The sequence below is a fragment of the Vulpes vulpes genome, chromosome 10 (genome assembly GCF_048418805.1).
Source record: "Vulpes vulpes isolate BD-2025 chromosome 10, VulVul3, whole genome shotgun sequence".
Lineage (NCBI taxonomy): Eukaryota > Metazoa > Chordata > Mammalia > Carnivora > Canidae > Vulpes > Vulpes vulpes.
This window is the reverse complement of record NC_132789.1, coordinates 19,137,916-19,152,765: the sequence shown is the minus strand read 5'-3', so window position 1 is coordinate 19,152,765 and position 14,850 is coordinate 19,137,916. Positions and strand designations below refer to the sequence as shown.

General features: G+C 46.7%; 2 protein-coding genes across 5 annotated transcripts in view; one reads left to right on the top strand and one right to left on the bottom strand.

The window, feature by feature from the left end:
• Positions 1–7,588, bottom strand: part of UBE3B (ubiquitin protein ligase E3B) — a 54,417-nt gene extending 46,829 nt beyond the window's left edge. The window contains exons 1-5 of the mRNA XM_025986661.2: positions 7,221–7,588; positions 3,640–3,742; positions 1,995–2,176; positions 1,717–1,837; positions 292–351 (exon numbers count right to left, since the gene is read on the bottom strand). Coding sequence (XP_025842446.1) covers positions 292–351; positions 1,717–1,837; positions 1,995–2,155 — 342 coding nt within the window. The 5' untranslated portion in view covers positions 2,156–2,176; positions 3,640–3,742; positions 7,221–7,588. The remainder of the gene's footprint in view (positions 1–291; positions 352–1,716; positions 1,838–1,994; positions 2,177–3,639; positions 3,743–7,220) is intronic.
• KCTD10 (potassium channel tetramerization domain containing 10) overlaps positions 7,392–14,850 on the top strand; it is a 27,858-nt gene continuing 20,399 nt past the window's right edge. For 2 of the 4 annotated variants that reach the window (XM_072723041.1, XM_072723040.1), the window contains exons 1-2: positions 7,589–7,825; positions 14,309–14,522. In XM_072723041.1, the coding sequence (XP_072579142.1) occupies positions 7,733–7,825; positions 14,309–14,522 (307 nt within the window). In that variant the 5' untranslated portion in view covers positions 7,589–7,732. Of the gene's footprint in view, positions 7,826–14,308; positions 14,523–14,850 lie in introns of all 4 variants that reach the window. The other 2 variants (XM_025986632.2, XM_025986631.2) reach the window with 2 other exon arrangements.

Here is a 14,850-nt window from a genome sequence, read left to right as displayed (position 1 = left end):
GTGAATAAGCAGCGAGTAGGATTTATTTTAAGGCTAAACCCAGAGATAAAATAGCCTACTAAGGGAATTTATCTTCCTAAGAGGTAGGAGCAGACCATAACTCTTGGATAATGAAGAAACTAAGAAAATCAGTTGTACTTTGTTAATGTTTTGATCCATTACACACGGAAGAGGGGGTGTACATATGCAGAGTCATACTGAACAAAATCATAATGTTCAGCAGGGAGTTTCAGAGTTCAAGACACTGACCTGAGAGCTTGTGGGAAACTTCCCAGCCCCCACCCCACTTACCTTGGGTTCATTCTCAGCATCCATGCTGCTCAGGATACAGCGACACAACTTCTCAAATCTCTGCAAAGAGGCAGAGTGGTGGTTATAAATTCCCACAACCAATGCTGAAACGGGAAAGAAGCAAGTGTCCTCTGGGCACCTGGCACCTGCAGGGACTCAGATGATGCCAGATGACTCACATATGTGATCGTATTTAATTCTCTCTCATAGATACAGAAACTGAGGATCAGAGAGGCTAACGAAAGGCTCTTGAACTGGTGGCCCATGGGCTGGATGAGCTCTACATGTGTGTTTTGGACGGGGGCTCCTTTGGAAAAATGAAATTAATCTGGCAATCTGGGCCTGCACTCCTGTAGGACAGCAGCTGTCCCCTGAATTGTGTTCTCCTGTTGGCCATTCCCTAAGGACCACCAACACAGACTTTTGCCTCACAAACTATCATATCATCACTTTTCTCTTGAAATGAAAAAGGAAAGAAAGTGGAAACTAGAAACCAAGTCACACTGTCTACACCAACTCTGGATCCACCCTCAAAAGTGCTATAGCCCGAGGCAGCCAACTCATTTTTCTAAGCTATAGTTTCCAACAGGGATCACCTCACTGTACCTGCCTATCCTCATTTACATGACTGTGTGTCCACCAACAGTGTAGTTCTGCCTTTCTGGGCTACAGGCTCCACAGGGCTAGAGACCTTGCCCATCTTGTTTCCTTCTGAGGCCCCAGTGCCTAGAGGAGGGTCTGGCACAATGGGATGCTTAGCAGTATCGAATGCCTAACCTCTGGGACACAGAGGCACTCCTCAATGGTACTATTTCAGCCAACTCACTGTTTCCCTGGAATTGTTTCTAGGCTGGTCGTTCTAATCCCAAATGTGCAGCCAGCATGTCTTCTTTGGTTTATAGGATTTGAAATAAATTTCAAATTAGCTACCAATTTTTACAAATGCGCACAGGATCTCCAGCACCTCCTTTAAACATCAGAGTTGCAGTCCACCACTGGCTAGAGCCCAAGAGTGGCTGCCTACCCTGAGTGGGCCTGCCACAGACTCCATCACTCCCTCTGATGTCCTCATCATCCTCCATCACAACCACCTCCCATCGAGTTATTGCTCATAATGATTTCTCTTATGTTTTGTACTATAAATGACTTCTTTTACTTATTTTCCTAATCTGCCTGGCTTCTGTTTGCATCTGAGTCCAAGTGTTTATCATAGTCTATGTAAAAAGAATCATGATGATTCTCAGAAGCACAGGGCATAATGCCTACAAAACACATCCCAAGAAAAAAAAAGGGCAGGATGTCGCAGTCACAGAGTCTATCTTGTAGGCTCACTGTGAGCCTACAATTCACTGTGTGAATTAGTATTTATAAGATACTTTAAAAAGAACTGGCCAATGGGAAGCAGAGTGTTCACCATTATTTTACCTCATTATCCTCTTTAATTCTGAACAGGAACAGCAGTTTCCTGGCAATCTTAAAAATACAAAGTGCACTTCTTTTACTGGCCTCAGCATCATCTGCTTTAAAAAACTCATCGATCTCTCTCCTGGGTAGGGCAGGGCAAGGAAAAAAAAAAAGAGAGAGATTTTAAATTAGGAGCTCACAGCCGCTGGAAGGTGTTTTAAGAACTGTAGAAGAAAACACCATCTTTCCTTGCTATTAATTGGGAGTAAAGGAACATGTGCTGAGTCCCTGGTGCCCACCTGATTTCTCTTTGCAGCCGACTCCGACACAGGAAACTCCGAACGTGGGCCTGAATCTCGACAGCTGCCCGCTCCCGCTCCTTCTGCACAAGCCTTTCCTCTCGAGCTTGACGGGCCCTATCGATGAACCATGCTCTCGAGGTCTGAGAAACGGTGAACATGTTTGCAAACTTGCACGAGCCCTGTAGGGAAAGTGGCAAGCGGCCTCTGTAGGTTGTTACAGGAAAAACACACACAGGAAGGGGCTCAGGAGCCAAGGGTGGGCAGGCACTCGGGCAGCAGAGAGCTACTCGGGGCCCTTCTGTACCTTCCAAAAGGACTAATAGCTCTCCTGGCACAAGTCCCAACTTCCAATTGGCTCCTTTTATGCAACTCATCCAGAGCAGCAATGCTCTTTCCTGTATTAGATAATTACATCTTAAGAGAAAGAACACAGCATCTGCCATAGGATATGGGCTCTGTAATCCTTAAACAGATGAACAAAGCATGAACTGATTCCATCCCTAAAGCTGTAATGCAAACCAGGCATCCTCCAGGTCAAAGGTTCCTAGATATCTGAATTTTCTGGAACAGTCTAACAATGAGCAATCACATTTATTTTGCCAAGTCAAGACTTGAAGGGAAAAATAATCAACCATAATTATTTATTGTCATCATTATTTCAGCCATTCACTTGACAAATATTTACTGGCACCTACTTTGTGCTCAGCATAAAAGAAACCCTTAATTTTTTTTTTTTGAAAAAGGGCCATTTTAACACTAAAAATCCAAACGTGTGTGATTCCAGAATGCAAGACAATCTGTTAAATTGACTGGTTTTATGTATAACTTACTCTGCTATCCTTACTGATCCCATCCTGCCAAAGGCCAATGAGGAGTTTGGAGCAGAACTCTGCCATCCACTCACTGACTGGCATATTTTGGACAGAGGTTCTAAATTATCCATTACATACCTTTTTACTTAAATCACTAGTAACCGTCTTTTCCCAAAGAGGTGGCTTTGGCTATCAGCCTAGAGCACACAACACTGGTCCATGGAGCCTCCCACCCTGAGATGATTTCTTTGGATGCTTGAAAACTGTCATTCTGTCCCAAATATATAATCAGCCAAGCTCACAAAATTACTGAAATTGATTACTCAGAAACCCAGGTTTCTGGAAAACAATCTCTTTACCGTGTTACCTCCCTCAAAGCAGTGCCCATGTGAAAACACCATCAAAAAATAAAAAGGCACCTGGGTGGCTCAGTGGTTGAGTGTCTATCTTTGGCTCAGGGCATGATCCCGGGGTCCTGGGTTCAAGTACTGCATTTGGCTCTCTCTGGGGAGCAGGCTTCTCCCTCTGCCTATGTCTCTGCCTCTCTGTGTCTCTCATGAATAAATAAAATCTTTAAAAATAAAAGAATAAAAAGCTCATTCAGAGCTCCTCCTATGTCAACATACTGAGGTCTGTGGTCCCTCCCTTTTCAACACTGATTCACATCTGTTAAACAACAAGGCTTTCCCAACACATGGGTCTCTCGTTGTTAATTGTCAAAACAAATGAACAAAGTCCCACATGATCACAGGAGGGAGGGTAGGAAGACAGGGTGGGAAACGATAGCAGTCTCCTGAATCACTTGCTCTGCCCAACAGAATAGAGCTCACCTGAGGACCTGCCTGTGACACAGAAATGCCAGGTAATCATTAGTGATGTTCTAGAGGGCTCACAGCTCAGGGCAGCTACTCACTTCAGAGGTGCTGGTCTTCTCTGGCAGAAGCAGAAGGGAAAAAAAAAATCAGATTCAGGGTTAAGTTTTATAGGTAGGACATCCTCTATCTTCCTCAGTGAATAAAAGTAACAAAAAGTGCCTCTGGTTTAAAACAACACTAGTGGGGCACCTGGGTGTCTCAGCTGGTTAAGTGTCTGCCTTTGGCTCAGAGTCATGATCCCAGGGTCCTGGGATAAAGCCCCATGTCTAGCTCTCTGCTCAATGGAGAGCCTGCTCCTCCTCCTCCCTCTGCCTGCCTGCTGCTCCTCCTGCTTGTGCTCTGTCGAATATAGATTAAAAATTTTTAATAAAAAAAAAATAAAACACTAGTGTCCTTTTTAGTTAACATCTGATCTAAATGTTACACCAGATCTCCCCAGGCCTTCAGTTTAAAGGGAACAGACTGAAAACCATCCCAGAGAAAATGAATTAAAGCTGTACATGCAATAAATAATAAATAATAATAATAATAATAAAGCTGTACACACTTTAGGACAGTAAGCAACAACAAAGGGGATGGAATGTTAAAAAACCACTGAAAATTATGTTTGATGTTTTTTAATGTATGAAAAGTGTTTATTCTGGAGAAATGAAGAAAGAGTTGGCAGTGAACCAATATGATCCCAATTAAGAAGAAAAATGCATGTGCACAGAGACACAAAGCCGGGGAGAAAAAAACAAGGGTGTTGAGGGTAGCTGTTTTGAGGTGGAGGGATTATGGGAAGTTCTGCATCCCTGAACTGGTCTGTTTTATAAATTTTCTGCAGAAAGCACATGGTGAGGCAGCATGGTACTAAAAGGCACACATGCTGTGGAGTCACACAGAGCTGGAGCAGGTCCCCAGCTCTGCCAAGTACTGCAGAGAGATGCCTCAGAGGCTTTCTGTGTTCATGTCTTCGTTGGCAGAGGCTGAGGAGGACCAAGGGAGATGGTGTACGTCAAATACCTATCAAGGTGGCTGATAGATTGCAGTCAATAAGTCTAATCAATGAATTATTTTTTAGACTTTCTTAAAAACTTTTCAGTAGAGGCTCTCATCTGCACAGTCACTCAGGTTCTTTGGGTAGGAAATAATGCTGCAACCGTTACATTCCTCACCCATTAAATTTTGTCCTATCCTTGGGTGCACTAAGATTCACCAGTCCTGTCACTTGGGCTATGACCCTGTTTAGATTGGGTAACAGCTTCAAGCTCCTGCAAGCTGCAAAAGAGAGGGCCCAAGCTGTGAGCACTATGGTATGATAGTTCCTTAACAGGTAGACAATCCCTCATTGTGGTGGAAGAGGAGGAGCGGTGTGTGAGGGGTGAGGAGAGGGACCTCTTCTCAATGGAAAAACAGGAGGTTGCATAGGCAAACTGCGACAAAGTAGCTGTAAGACTATCTCAAAACTTTCACTTCTCCCAGGGGGCCTTGCAGGAGAAGATCTCTTCCTTGAGATTACCATCCCCTCAGGAGGCTGTATGTTGGTTTCTGTTTACACCATGTAATAGCCTATACTATGCAGCTTTTCTAATTCCTTCTTATTCACCTATCTGCCTAGAATCCACTAGTTCACCCAACAAAACATATTTTGAAGTCTTAAAGTATGTATCCAAAGTAACTGTAATGAAGGATTACACAAACTTTGACATAATCAAACAAAAGGCTGTATGTAGTAGAAAAAGCCTTGCATCAAAGTACCCTTGGTTCTTTTTAGTTCTGGTTCTACCTCATTTGGTCAAATTGCTTATCCTCTCTGGGCTTCAGCTTATCTATAAATTGAGGATGATAGTACCTACCTCCTAGGGGTGCTAAAAAAATCGAAACATTTACACTTCTATTCTTAGTCATCATGACACCGTGATTACGATTAAGTGGGAAAACATTAACAAGGAGTATCTCAAAGCAGATAGCATGTAACTGAGCTTTGCTGTATATAGTACTTAGACTTTAAAAACAAAACAAAACCCAAATTAAGGAATTAACCCAATTAAGGAAACAATGATATATGTGGAAAAATTAGAAACACAAGAGGGCAGTGATAACCAGGATTATTCATAAAGGAAAATAAATTAAGTATCCACAACGTGTCACGTCCTTCTACATAGTAAGACCAGCAACCCTGCAACATCATTTAATTACATCCCATAGTCCACGTTAGACCATTTAGTAAGTAGCATAGCCAAGATTTTAATACTAAGAGACAGGCCTCAGATGCTTTTCTACATCTACAGTCCCATGGTAGCTGCTCAAAATCAGTCTTCCCTGGATGAGGTCAGCTTCATGCAGAATTATGAGAGAGTCCAGAGGGCATCACTCACAGTGAAGCATCGTAAGTATCAACTGCTGTCTGAGCCCAAGAGGATTTTCCCCCTATGGACTAGCTGGGCAGCCAGGTTTAGTGACTAACACCAATCTGTTAAGGGCAGATCATGTTTCAGACACTGTACAGATATTTAACCAATTTTGTCTTTCCAACAGCTCTTGAAGGCCTCAGTGGCCCAATTTTTAAAGAACAGGCAAGGCGGCGGGTGTCTCAGTGGTTTAGCGCCGCCTTCTGCCCAGGGCCTGATCCTGGAGACCCGGGATCGAGTCCCAGGAGTCCCGGTTGGACTCCCTGCATGGGGCCTGCTTCTCCCTCTGCCTGTGTCTCTGCCCCCCCTCCCTCATGAAAACATAGAATCTTTTAAAAATTTATTTAAAAAAATAAAATAAAGAACAGGCAACAGGACTTAGACCATTAATAACAGCAGCATTTACTGAAGGCTACAGCCCATCTAGGAGCATGTTATGGATCCCACCTTCACACGGACAAAATGAAATGAAGAGGGAGCAGGACTTAGGAGAGGTCACTCGTCTCCCGAATTTGAAGCCGCGTCTAACTCCAAATCAGTTAAGTGAAACAAGTAAGACCCAAGGGACTCGGCCACTCCCAGGACAGCGAAGAAAAGCTGAGAACGCAAGGCTGCCCGTAGGGCTGAGCAGAGTCCGAGTACGACCAAGTTTTTCTTACTGAAACCATTAACACCAGCTGCCCACTGAGAGCGCTGAGTGGCAGACACCAAAACTTGCATTACACAAACTCCCATGCGAAACGAGCTGATCACTCCATTTTACAGGGCAAGAAACCGAGGCTCCGAGAGGTGAGGGAGCTCACCCAAGGTCACCGCGAGTCAGCGGGGCCCGAACTCCGGTCTGGGGGCCCCTGAGCCCAGCATCTCTCCTCGGCATCGACAACCACCATAACAAACCTTCACCCAGCACCGGTCTGTCTATAAAAGCCTATTCTCCCCACAGATGAATAGGGGTGGAAAGACGACGAAGAGGACACCCCCGCCCCCGCCGACCCGAAAGCCAGCCCCTATAGCACCTGCCCTTCGACTTGGGGAGGCAGGGACCCGGCCAAAGGGCCACTTCCCTGAGTCCCCGCCGTCACCTCCACCCGGGCACCCCAAGACCCTGTTTCCACTCGCTACCCGCAGGCCGTAGACCTTTACCCGCTCCAGGCCCCCCGCGCTCGGGGTCGGGGCCGCAGCTCCCGCCGCCTCAGCCCAATACCCTCGAGCTCTGCCAGACCCGGGGCTGCGGCCGAGGCCCGACCGCCATCTTGCCCCGGGGTGTCCACTCTCAGAGCTCCGCTGGGAACCAATTATCCAGTTCCGGGAAACGACAGTTCCGCAGAGCTTCTGCCGTCGGGAAGGACGACCTCCTTGCATCTTGCCCTCTTCTCTGGAAGGTCGGGGATGGGGGGAAATGGACCTCTCATCAGGCTAACGCTTGATCCAGCCCAGAAGTGATGCCACCCACTCCAGCCGCAGAGGCTGGAGCGAACGCGGCCGACGTGTAGGTTTACGACGGACCCTTTAAGAAGGCGCGCTCTGCGGGGCGGAAGCGCGCTGGCGCAGCGGAAGTTCCCGCCCCGGCCCCGCCTCTGCCCCCCGCCTGCGCGAGCTGGGTGTTTCCTGCCTCTCAGTCCGAGTTTGGAGACTCCTGCGTCCTCCGACTTTTCATGGTAGGGAGGGCGGTGCCCACTAACGGGGGGCTCTGGGCGGCCGCGAGAGCCCGGCAGCAGCAGAGCGGAGAGGGAAGGAGCCAAGGAGGGGTGGGTCGCGAGGAGGGGCCGTCGCGAAAAGGGAGAGGCCGATGGGGCGGGGGTGGGGGGGGGTCGGGGGTGGGGGAAGGGCTGTGGTGAGTGACGGGGGGGCTGCCCCTGGCTGTCGGGGATCGGGATAGAGCATCTGGGCTTGGGGGAGTAGATACGTGTGGGTGAGCTGGGGGTGTCTCTCGAGTCTTGAGGACCCATTGGGTCGGTGAATGTGGAGAGAACAAAGAGGGGTTGTCGAAGATGGACTCTGGGGTGGAAAGTGAGGGTGGGAGGGCGTTGCGCAAGAGCACGGTTAGGTTTAGAGACGGCCTGGGATTCCTTGCGGCGAAGCGTTTGGGGGGGTCTTTGGAAGTTGTGGCTGCAGCCTCTCGGTTCCGGGGAAACTGGAGAAGGAGCTTCCAGGTGCTTCAGAACACGAGGGCGTGTTTGGGGGAGAGCAGGGAAGAAATCGAGGGGAGGGATGGCGGGGGCCTGAGCTCCAGGGACCTTGGCCTCGGAGGCCAGCGCCTTCAGCCCGCGCCTTGGTCCCTATCCAGTCACTTCCGTCCGAGCCCGAAGCGGCCACACCTAAGGAGTTCAGAACGGATCTCCGGCTGTCACCCGGCCGTCGGAAGGTTTCTGCATGCCTATGATCCTTGAAGGGTCTGTTCCCGAGATGGCTCTTTGGCCCTGGCTGGGAATGACCAAAGTCTAGCCTAGCTCTCTTACTCCTGTGCCTCTTGGAACACTGCCGAAGACGACTTAGCCAACCTGTATCTGATTTTGCTACATCTTATGCAAAATAAGGACCACCTGCGGGGAAGGAGGCCTAAACCAGCAGTTCTTAAACTGACCTCCAGACTGGCAGTAGCGGCTGCAGAATCACCTGGCAACTTGTTAGAAACGGCCAAATCTCCTGCCTGCCTTCTTTCCTTCCTTCCACCCATCCATCCGTCCATCCATCCATGAGAGACACAGGCAGAGGGAGAAGCTGGCTCCTTATGGGGGAGCCACAGATCAACACAACCAGGCAGACGCTCAACCACTCAGCCACCCACGTGTCCTAGAAATGACCAGATTTTTCAAGCCTTATCACTTGACCACTGAATCAGTGTGGGGGTTGGACCCCTCAATCTGTTTTAACACGCCCTGTTAATGGGAGATTAATGATTTCTTGATTTGGGCTATGTAATGAAAGGAGCCTGAGTCAGAGAAACCTTGTAGTTCTGATTCTTCATTTTTCTCCCCTAAAAAGTGGGATGGGTGACGTCTTCCTCGCTGGATCCCCTGGGAGAAATAGGCCAATAGTTTGCATGATACACAGAGGGAGGGAAAGTAATTTAGCAAGAACAATTGGAAATAGCAGTAGTGGCCCCGTAAACAAATTTTGGATGCAAAATAATGCCACGGTTATGTGGCTGATTTAATGCAGTTTGGTTGAAGTGGAACAGCAGATTTTCCTGAGTTGTGGAAATGCCCTTAGTTTGGTGAAGTTTTATAATTAGCTAAAAGGCAGTGACTCTTAGATCAAGCTGGTTAAAGGAGCACCTTAGCTCTGTGGCTCTTAGCTGGGCATCTTAGATCACCTGAAGAGCTGCTGCTTTTTTTTTTTTTTTTTTTTTTTTAAGATTTTATCTATTCATGAGAGACACGCAGAGGGAGAAGCAGGCTCCATGTAGGGAGCCTGACATGGGACTCAGTCCCAGGACCCCGGGATCACAACCTGAGCCAAAGGCAGATGCTCAGCCACTGGGCCACCCACGTGCCCCATGAACTTCTTAAATACAACTGAGCTGCTCCCTCCCCCTCTGATTCTGATTAATTGGCCTGGGGTGAAGCCCAGGCATAGGTACTTTTACATGCATCCAGGTGACTAATACAGCCAGGGCTGGGACCTCTGGTCTTAAGTTTGAGGGACAGAAGGGAAACTGCACTAAGGGCCAGGTACCAAGTATTCAAACATTGATTCCCTGAAGGTTCTTATGAAGATTATGGCTTTACCTTCGTTTCACAAGGTAGGAAACAGAGACTCAAAACACTTGTTTGAACCTCACACAGGAAGTGGTGGAACTGAGACTAGCCTAGGCTCCTCAGACTTCTGATCCAACCTTCCATACGCACGTCTCCCCCAACACACAATGGAGACAGTTTCCACAGAGAGCTGTATGGAAAACACCCAAGGGTGAGGGGAGTGGTGCCTTTTTCTCCTATTGTACTTGCCTGAGCCTCTTTTCAAGTCAACACTTTTCTTCCTTGGGCTGATTTTTATTTTTTAAGCATGTATACAGTTGCTTCCTGTCTGTGGCTCTGAGGCTGTGAAATAGGGGCTGGCTTTTGTTTATGATGCTCTGGTTTATTTTTATGTGTGGTCAGGAATTCACTGGGCCAATAGAACAGGAGGTTGGGGGAGCTTCTTCAAGATGATGAAGTGAATAGGTGTACAAAACTATTTACAGTGGTGGGCTGCAATTTTGGCTGCACGTTGGAATCACCTACGGGAGTTAAAAAAATTTCTGTTGCTCAGGCCATACCCCTAGATCAGCTAACATCAGAATTTACATGAATAGGACTCTGATGTCAGGGTTTTTGTTTTGTTTTAAGGGGAGAGCCACTGTTTAGAGTCAGCAATAGAATACTCAGGGGAGATCTAACTGGATTAAAAGTTTCAGATTGAATAGAATCCATAACCAATACTTCAAGTATTAATTTTATCTTTGTTTTGTGTAACCAGTTTTGCTCTCTCCTGCCTCACCTCCCCAACCTCATTAATGATGAAATCCAAACTTTGAAACAAGTGGAAAAAAAAGCAGGATCCTGGTAGCAGTGGCTGAGGAGTCTTCTGTAGAGAGATGTGCTGGGGAGGCTTAGTGTCTGCTGCTTTTTGTCCTTAGCTCAGTGCAATACGGGCTCAGAGACATGAACAGTCAGACTATCTTTCAACCAAAGACCATTCCCAGTATTGAGGTGACTGACCTTTAGAAGGGTGGGCTCCAGAAAGGTTCAGAGCTTTCTTTGCCTATTCTGGAGTCTCAAGCTAGATCAAGATGGTTTTTGCTTTATTTCTTAGCGATTCTGATGGGTGTCTGTAGAGTTGGAAATGGTCTTCAGAGAAAAGATAATTGGAGACTTTGAGAGCATTCTTGAATAATCATAACATAAGTCTTTGCTGCTGTAAGCCAGAAGCCATGCTGAGTACTCTGTGGCATCCCTCAGAACAGTCCTGAGAGGGAGACACTGCTGTTGTCCCCCTAGACAGGGCTAGACTCAGATGATTTGCCTAGGCTCCCACAACTGGTCAGTCAATGGCAGGACTGGGCACTTAAACTCAGATCTGACTTGCAAACCTAAACTCTTAGCCACACATTGCTGCCCATCTCTTTTCAAAGCTTGTTTTGTACTTGATGAAGAAGGAGGGATGGGGCACTCCTTTCTCAATTTATGTATTCCAGCTCTGTATATCTCAAGTACGAATGTTGGGAAAATGATGGGCTCAAGCCCAGACAGGACCTGCCCATGTCCTTGCTCTGTCACTGACCCACCTCCAGTGCCAGTGCACTTTGGGAACAACTCTGGGATGTGCTATCCAAATCTACAAGCCAGGAACGCCTGGGTAGCTTAGCGGTTTGGCACCTGCCTTCGGCCCAGGGTGTGATCCTGGAGACCGGGGATCGAGTCCTGCATTGGGCTCCTGCGTAGAGCCTGCTTCTCTCTCTGTGTCTCTGCCTCTCTCTCTCTCTCTCTCTCTCTCTCTCTCTCTGTGTGTGTGTGTGTGTGTGTGTGTGTGTCTCTCATGAGTAAATAAAAAAAAATCTTTTAAAAAACAACAACAAAAAACCCACAAATCTACAAGGTGGAAATAACGATGGCGGTGTTCCAGCATTGTTTGGATTTTAAGTGTTGTATGTGGTGGTAGAGATGATGGTACCTTCTGTGAAGAGGGCATCCAGGGGCTTTCTGGAACCATGAAAATGTTCTCTATTTTGATTAGAGTGGTGGTTACACGGATGCATATACTGGCCAAAACTCCTCAAATTGTGCACTTTGTGCATATACTCTGTTGCATGCAAGTTAACTTTAAAAAGGTATTGGAAAGTAAAAGTACATTGGAGTATACTTCATGCCATTTTTGTTTCATAGGGGCCTTACAAAATGCTAGACCATTTCCCAAAACACGTATTTTTGTGTAAATTTAGATCTGAAAGGGTGCTTTAAAATGTATTTACATTTTGGAGCAGTTTTCCCTAACTGAAAAACCCCCAAGCCTCACACCTGTAAGCCTTCACCTTCCTCCCCTTCCCTAGGTATTTAAAGTTTTGAGAAACTCTTTCTTCTCTCCAGCTACTCTATCATCCCATGGACAGAGTATTTCTGGGGCGGGGGGATGGTTGGTGATAATCATTAGTGCAGGGTTTCTGGGGACTGATTTCAAAGGAACGCTGGAAGGGAGGGGGCACTGCTTTCTTATTACCCCTTCTATTTCTGGCATTTGGTCACAGAGAGCTCAGGTGAGTTAAGCTTAAGCTTTTGAAAAATGTACCTTCTTGGGATATAGTCACTTGATGAAGCAAGAACACTGTTTTGAGAAAATACTTTGCTTTCCAGGAGCGCATTCTTCCTGTGCCATCCTGCAGGGCCCTGACATGGGTCCCCTAGTGGATGATTTCCAGGCGGCTCTTTTGGGTGGATGGAGATCGAGAGGAGGGTTGGCTCTTGCCTCTATTACTGAACGATGGACAGCATTAGTCCCTTCGCCCGTTGAAAAATAACTTTTGTGTTTACCCGTTATAAATGTAATACATATTAATTGTGGGAGATCCAAACAAGATAGGCGTAGAGAATTTAAAAAACAATCCTTGGGGTGCCTGTATGGCTCCGGTGATTGGGTGTCTGCCTTAGGCTCCTCCAGAGCCCATGTTGTGCTCCCTGCTCAGTGGGGAGCCTGCTTTTCCCTCTCCCTCTGCTCTATCCCTCGCTCTCTTGCTGTCTCAGATAAATTTTTAAAAATATTTTTTAAAAAATATTTTGAAAAGAAATCCTTTCTCGGGGTCAGGGTATAGTTTTTTAAAGTTGTGTGCTGTCAAAACCCGCAGGAGCATGCTGATAGTCAAAGTTGGGTTTATTTCCTTGTGACAATGAGGGAGAACCCTGGGGGATCTCAGAAGGGTTGGGGCTTGCCTTGTATGATTTTGGGGAGGATTCAGGGAAGTGAGGTTTTGCACTGTACTGAATGCTCTCAGGAAGAAGAGTTAATTCCGTGACTGGGTCTCGTAATTCCTATGTTGAAAGTGGGGAGAATGGAATGGGGCTAAAGCTCTAACTTAAAGAAGCGACAGTGAGTCAAATTGGTCAGGATATGGTGATGTTTGGGCAATGTTCTTGTTTTAGTCTGTACTCAGACATAATTATGGAGTAGTCCTGTTTATGTCTTGATCCATCAGGCACTGAGTGGCCTTGGCAGATGGTGACGTGCTATATGAATCGTCTGTGTTCAGTGGTAAACATAAAGCCCCAATAAGAGTGCCAGGCCAGGTCCCTAGCTGTCAGGGGGCTGCTACCTCTGCTGTGCCCGAGTCGTAAAGAATCAGCCCACTTCTGGGACATCTCCAGCCATAGAATTTTACCTATAAAAGAAATATTCTCTTTGAGTACATAGGTACCAGCTACCAATCTCCTTTCCTAAGCCAACTTAAGTCAGATAATGTGTCCATTGCTTTGTGATGGACACAGAACTGGCAGTGCCATTAAGGAGACTGTCCTCAAAAAAAAAAAAAAAAAGGAGACTGTCCTCAGATCTTGCTGTTTTGGGTGGCACTAGTACAGGAAGTCTCTAATTTTGCAGTAAATTGCTTCCAAGGGTTTTTAATGTCTGTCATGTAGTCGTGAGAAACCTCCCCCTGCCCCTACAGGAAAGATTAGGAGTGGTAGTTGGGATCCCACTCAATTTATATAAAAGTTTATTTCATCTGGAATTCAGCTGTTGAGTGGTACATGACAAGGAAACTGAGAGAGACCTGGGCAGTGCTTTAAGCTGCTTTAGGATGCATCCAGGTGTTCGCTTATATGTGGAACATGCAGAAGGGAAGTCCTCACAGCACAAGAGTTAGTGGTAAACTTGTGCTTGCAGGGTCAGCAGGTGAGGTCAGCATATGAGGCTATCTGGGTAGGTTGGGGCAGCCAATACCCAGTTCCCACCAGTTGTGGGCACCCTGGTGGCCCAGTTGACCTCTGATGTTCAGAAAAGCCAGGTTTTTGTTTTTGTTTTGTTTTTTGTTTTTTGGGGTTTTGTGTGTGTGTGAACTCTTCTTGTGTTGTCAACCTTGGCAGCCATCCAGAAGTTTTAAATGCGGTATATAAAAAAAAAATAAATAAAAATAAAAATAAATGCGGTATATACTTGTGCCAGGCAAAACACATCTGGAGGCCAGATTCAGCCCACAGGCTAAAAGGTAAAGCAGGCCTGGTGCTGTGACCCTGGTGACCCTGTGTCTTCTCCACTGGCAGGAAGAGATGTCAGGAGAAAGTGTGGTGAGCTCAGCGGTGCCAGCGGCTGCTACCCGCACCACTTCCTTCAAGGGCACGAGTCCCAGCTCCAAGTACGTAAAGCTGAATGTGGGCGGGGCCCTCTACTACACCACCATGCAGACACTGACCAAACAGGACACCATGCTGAAAGCCATGTTCAGCGGGCGCATGGAAGTACTCACTGACAGTGAAGGTAAGGTTACCCTCCAGGCTCTGAGGATGTGTTTGTGGTTGAGGACTTCCTTCTAGTTCCAGAAGGCCAACATTACATGAGCAGTTGTCCACATAGGTACAGATTTCCTGAGAAAATGTGCTCTCAGGGAGCCTTGAGAGTGAGGAACTGGGATACCAGATCCAAATGAGGGGATATCATAAAGGAGGGTTTCCCTGATAGAGTGACATAAAGGCCGAGACGTGAAGAGGAGTTGAAGTTACCTGGGTGGGGACTCATAGTCTTGACTTATTATTTTTTTTTAAACATTTATTTATTTATTTATTTACTTATGATCGACATAGAGAGA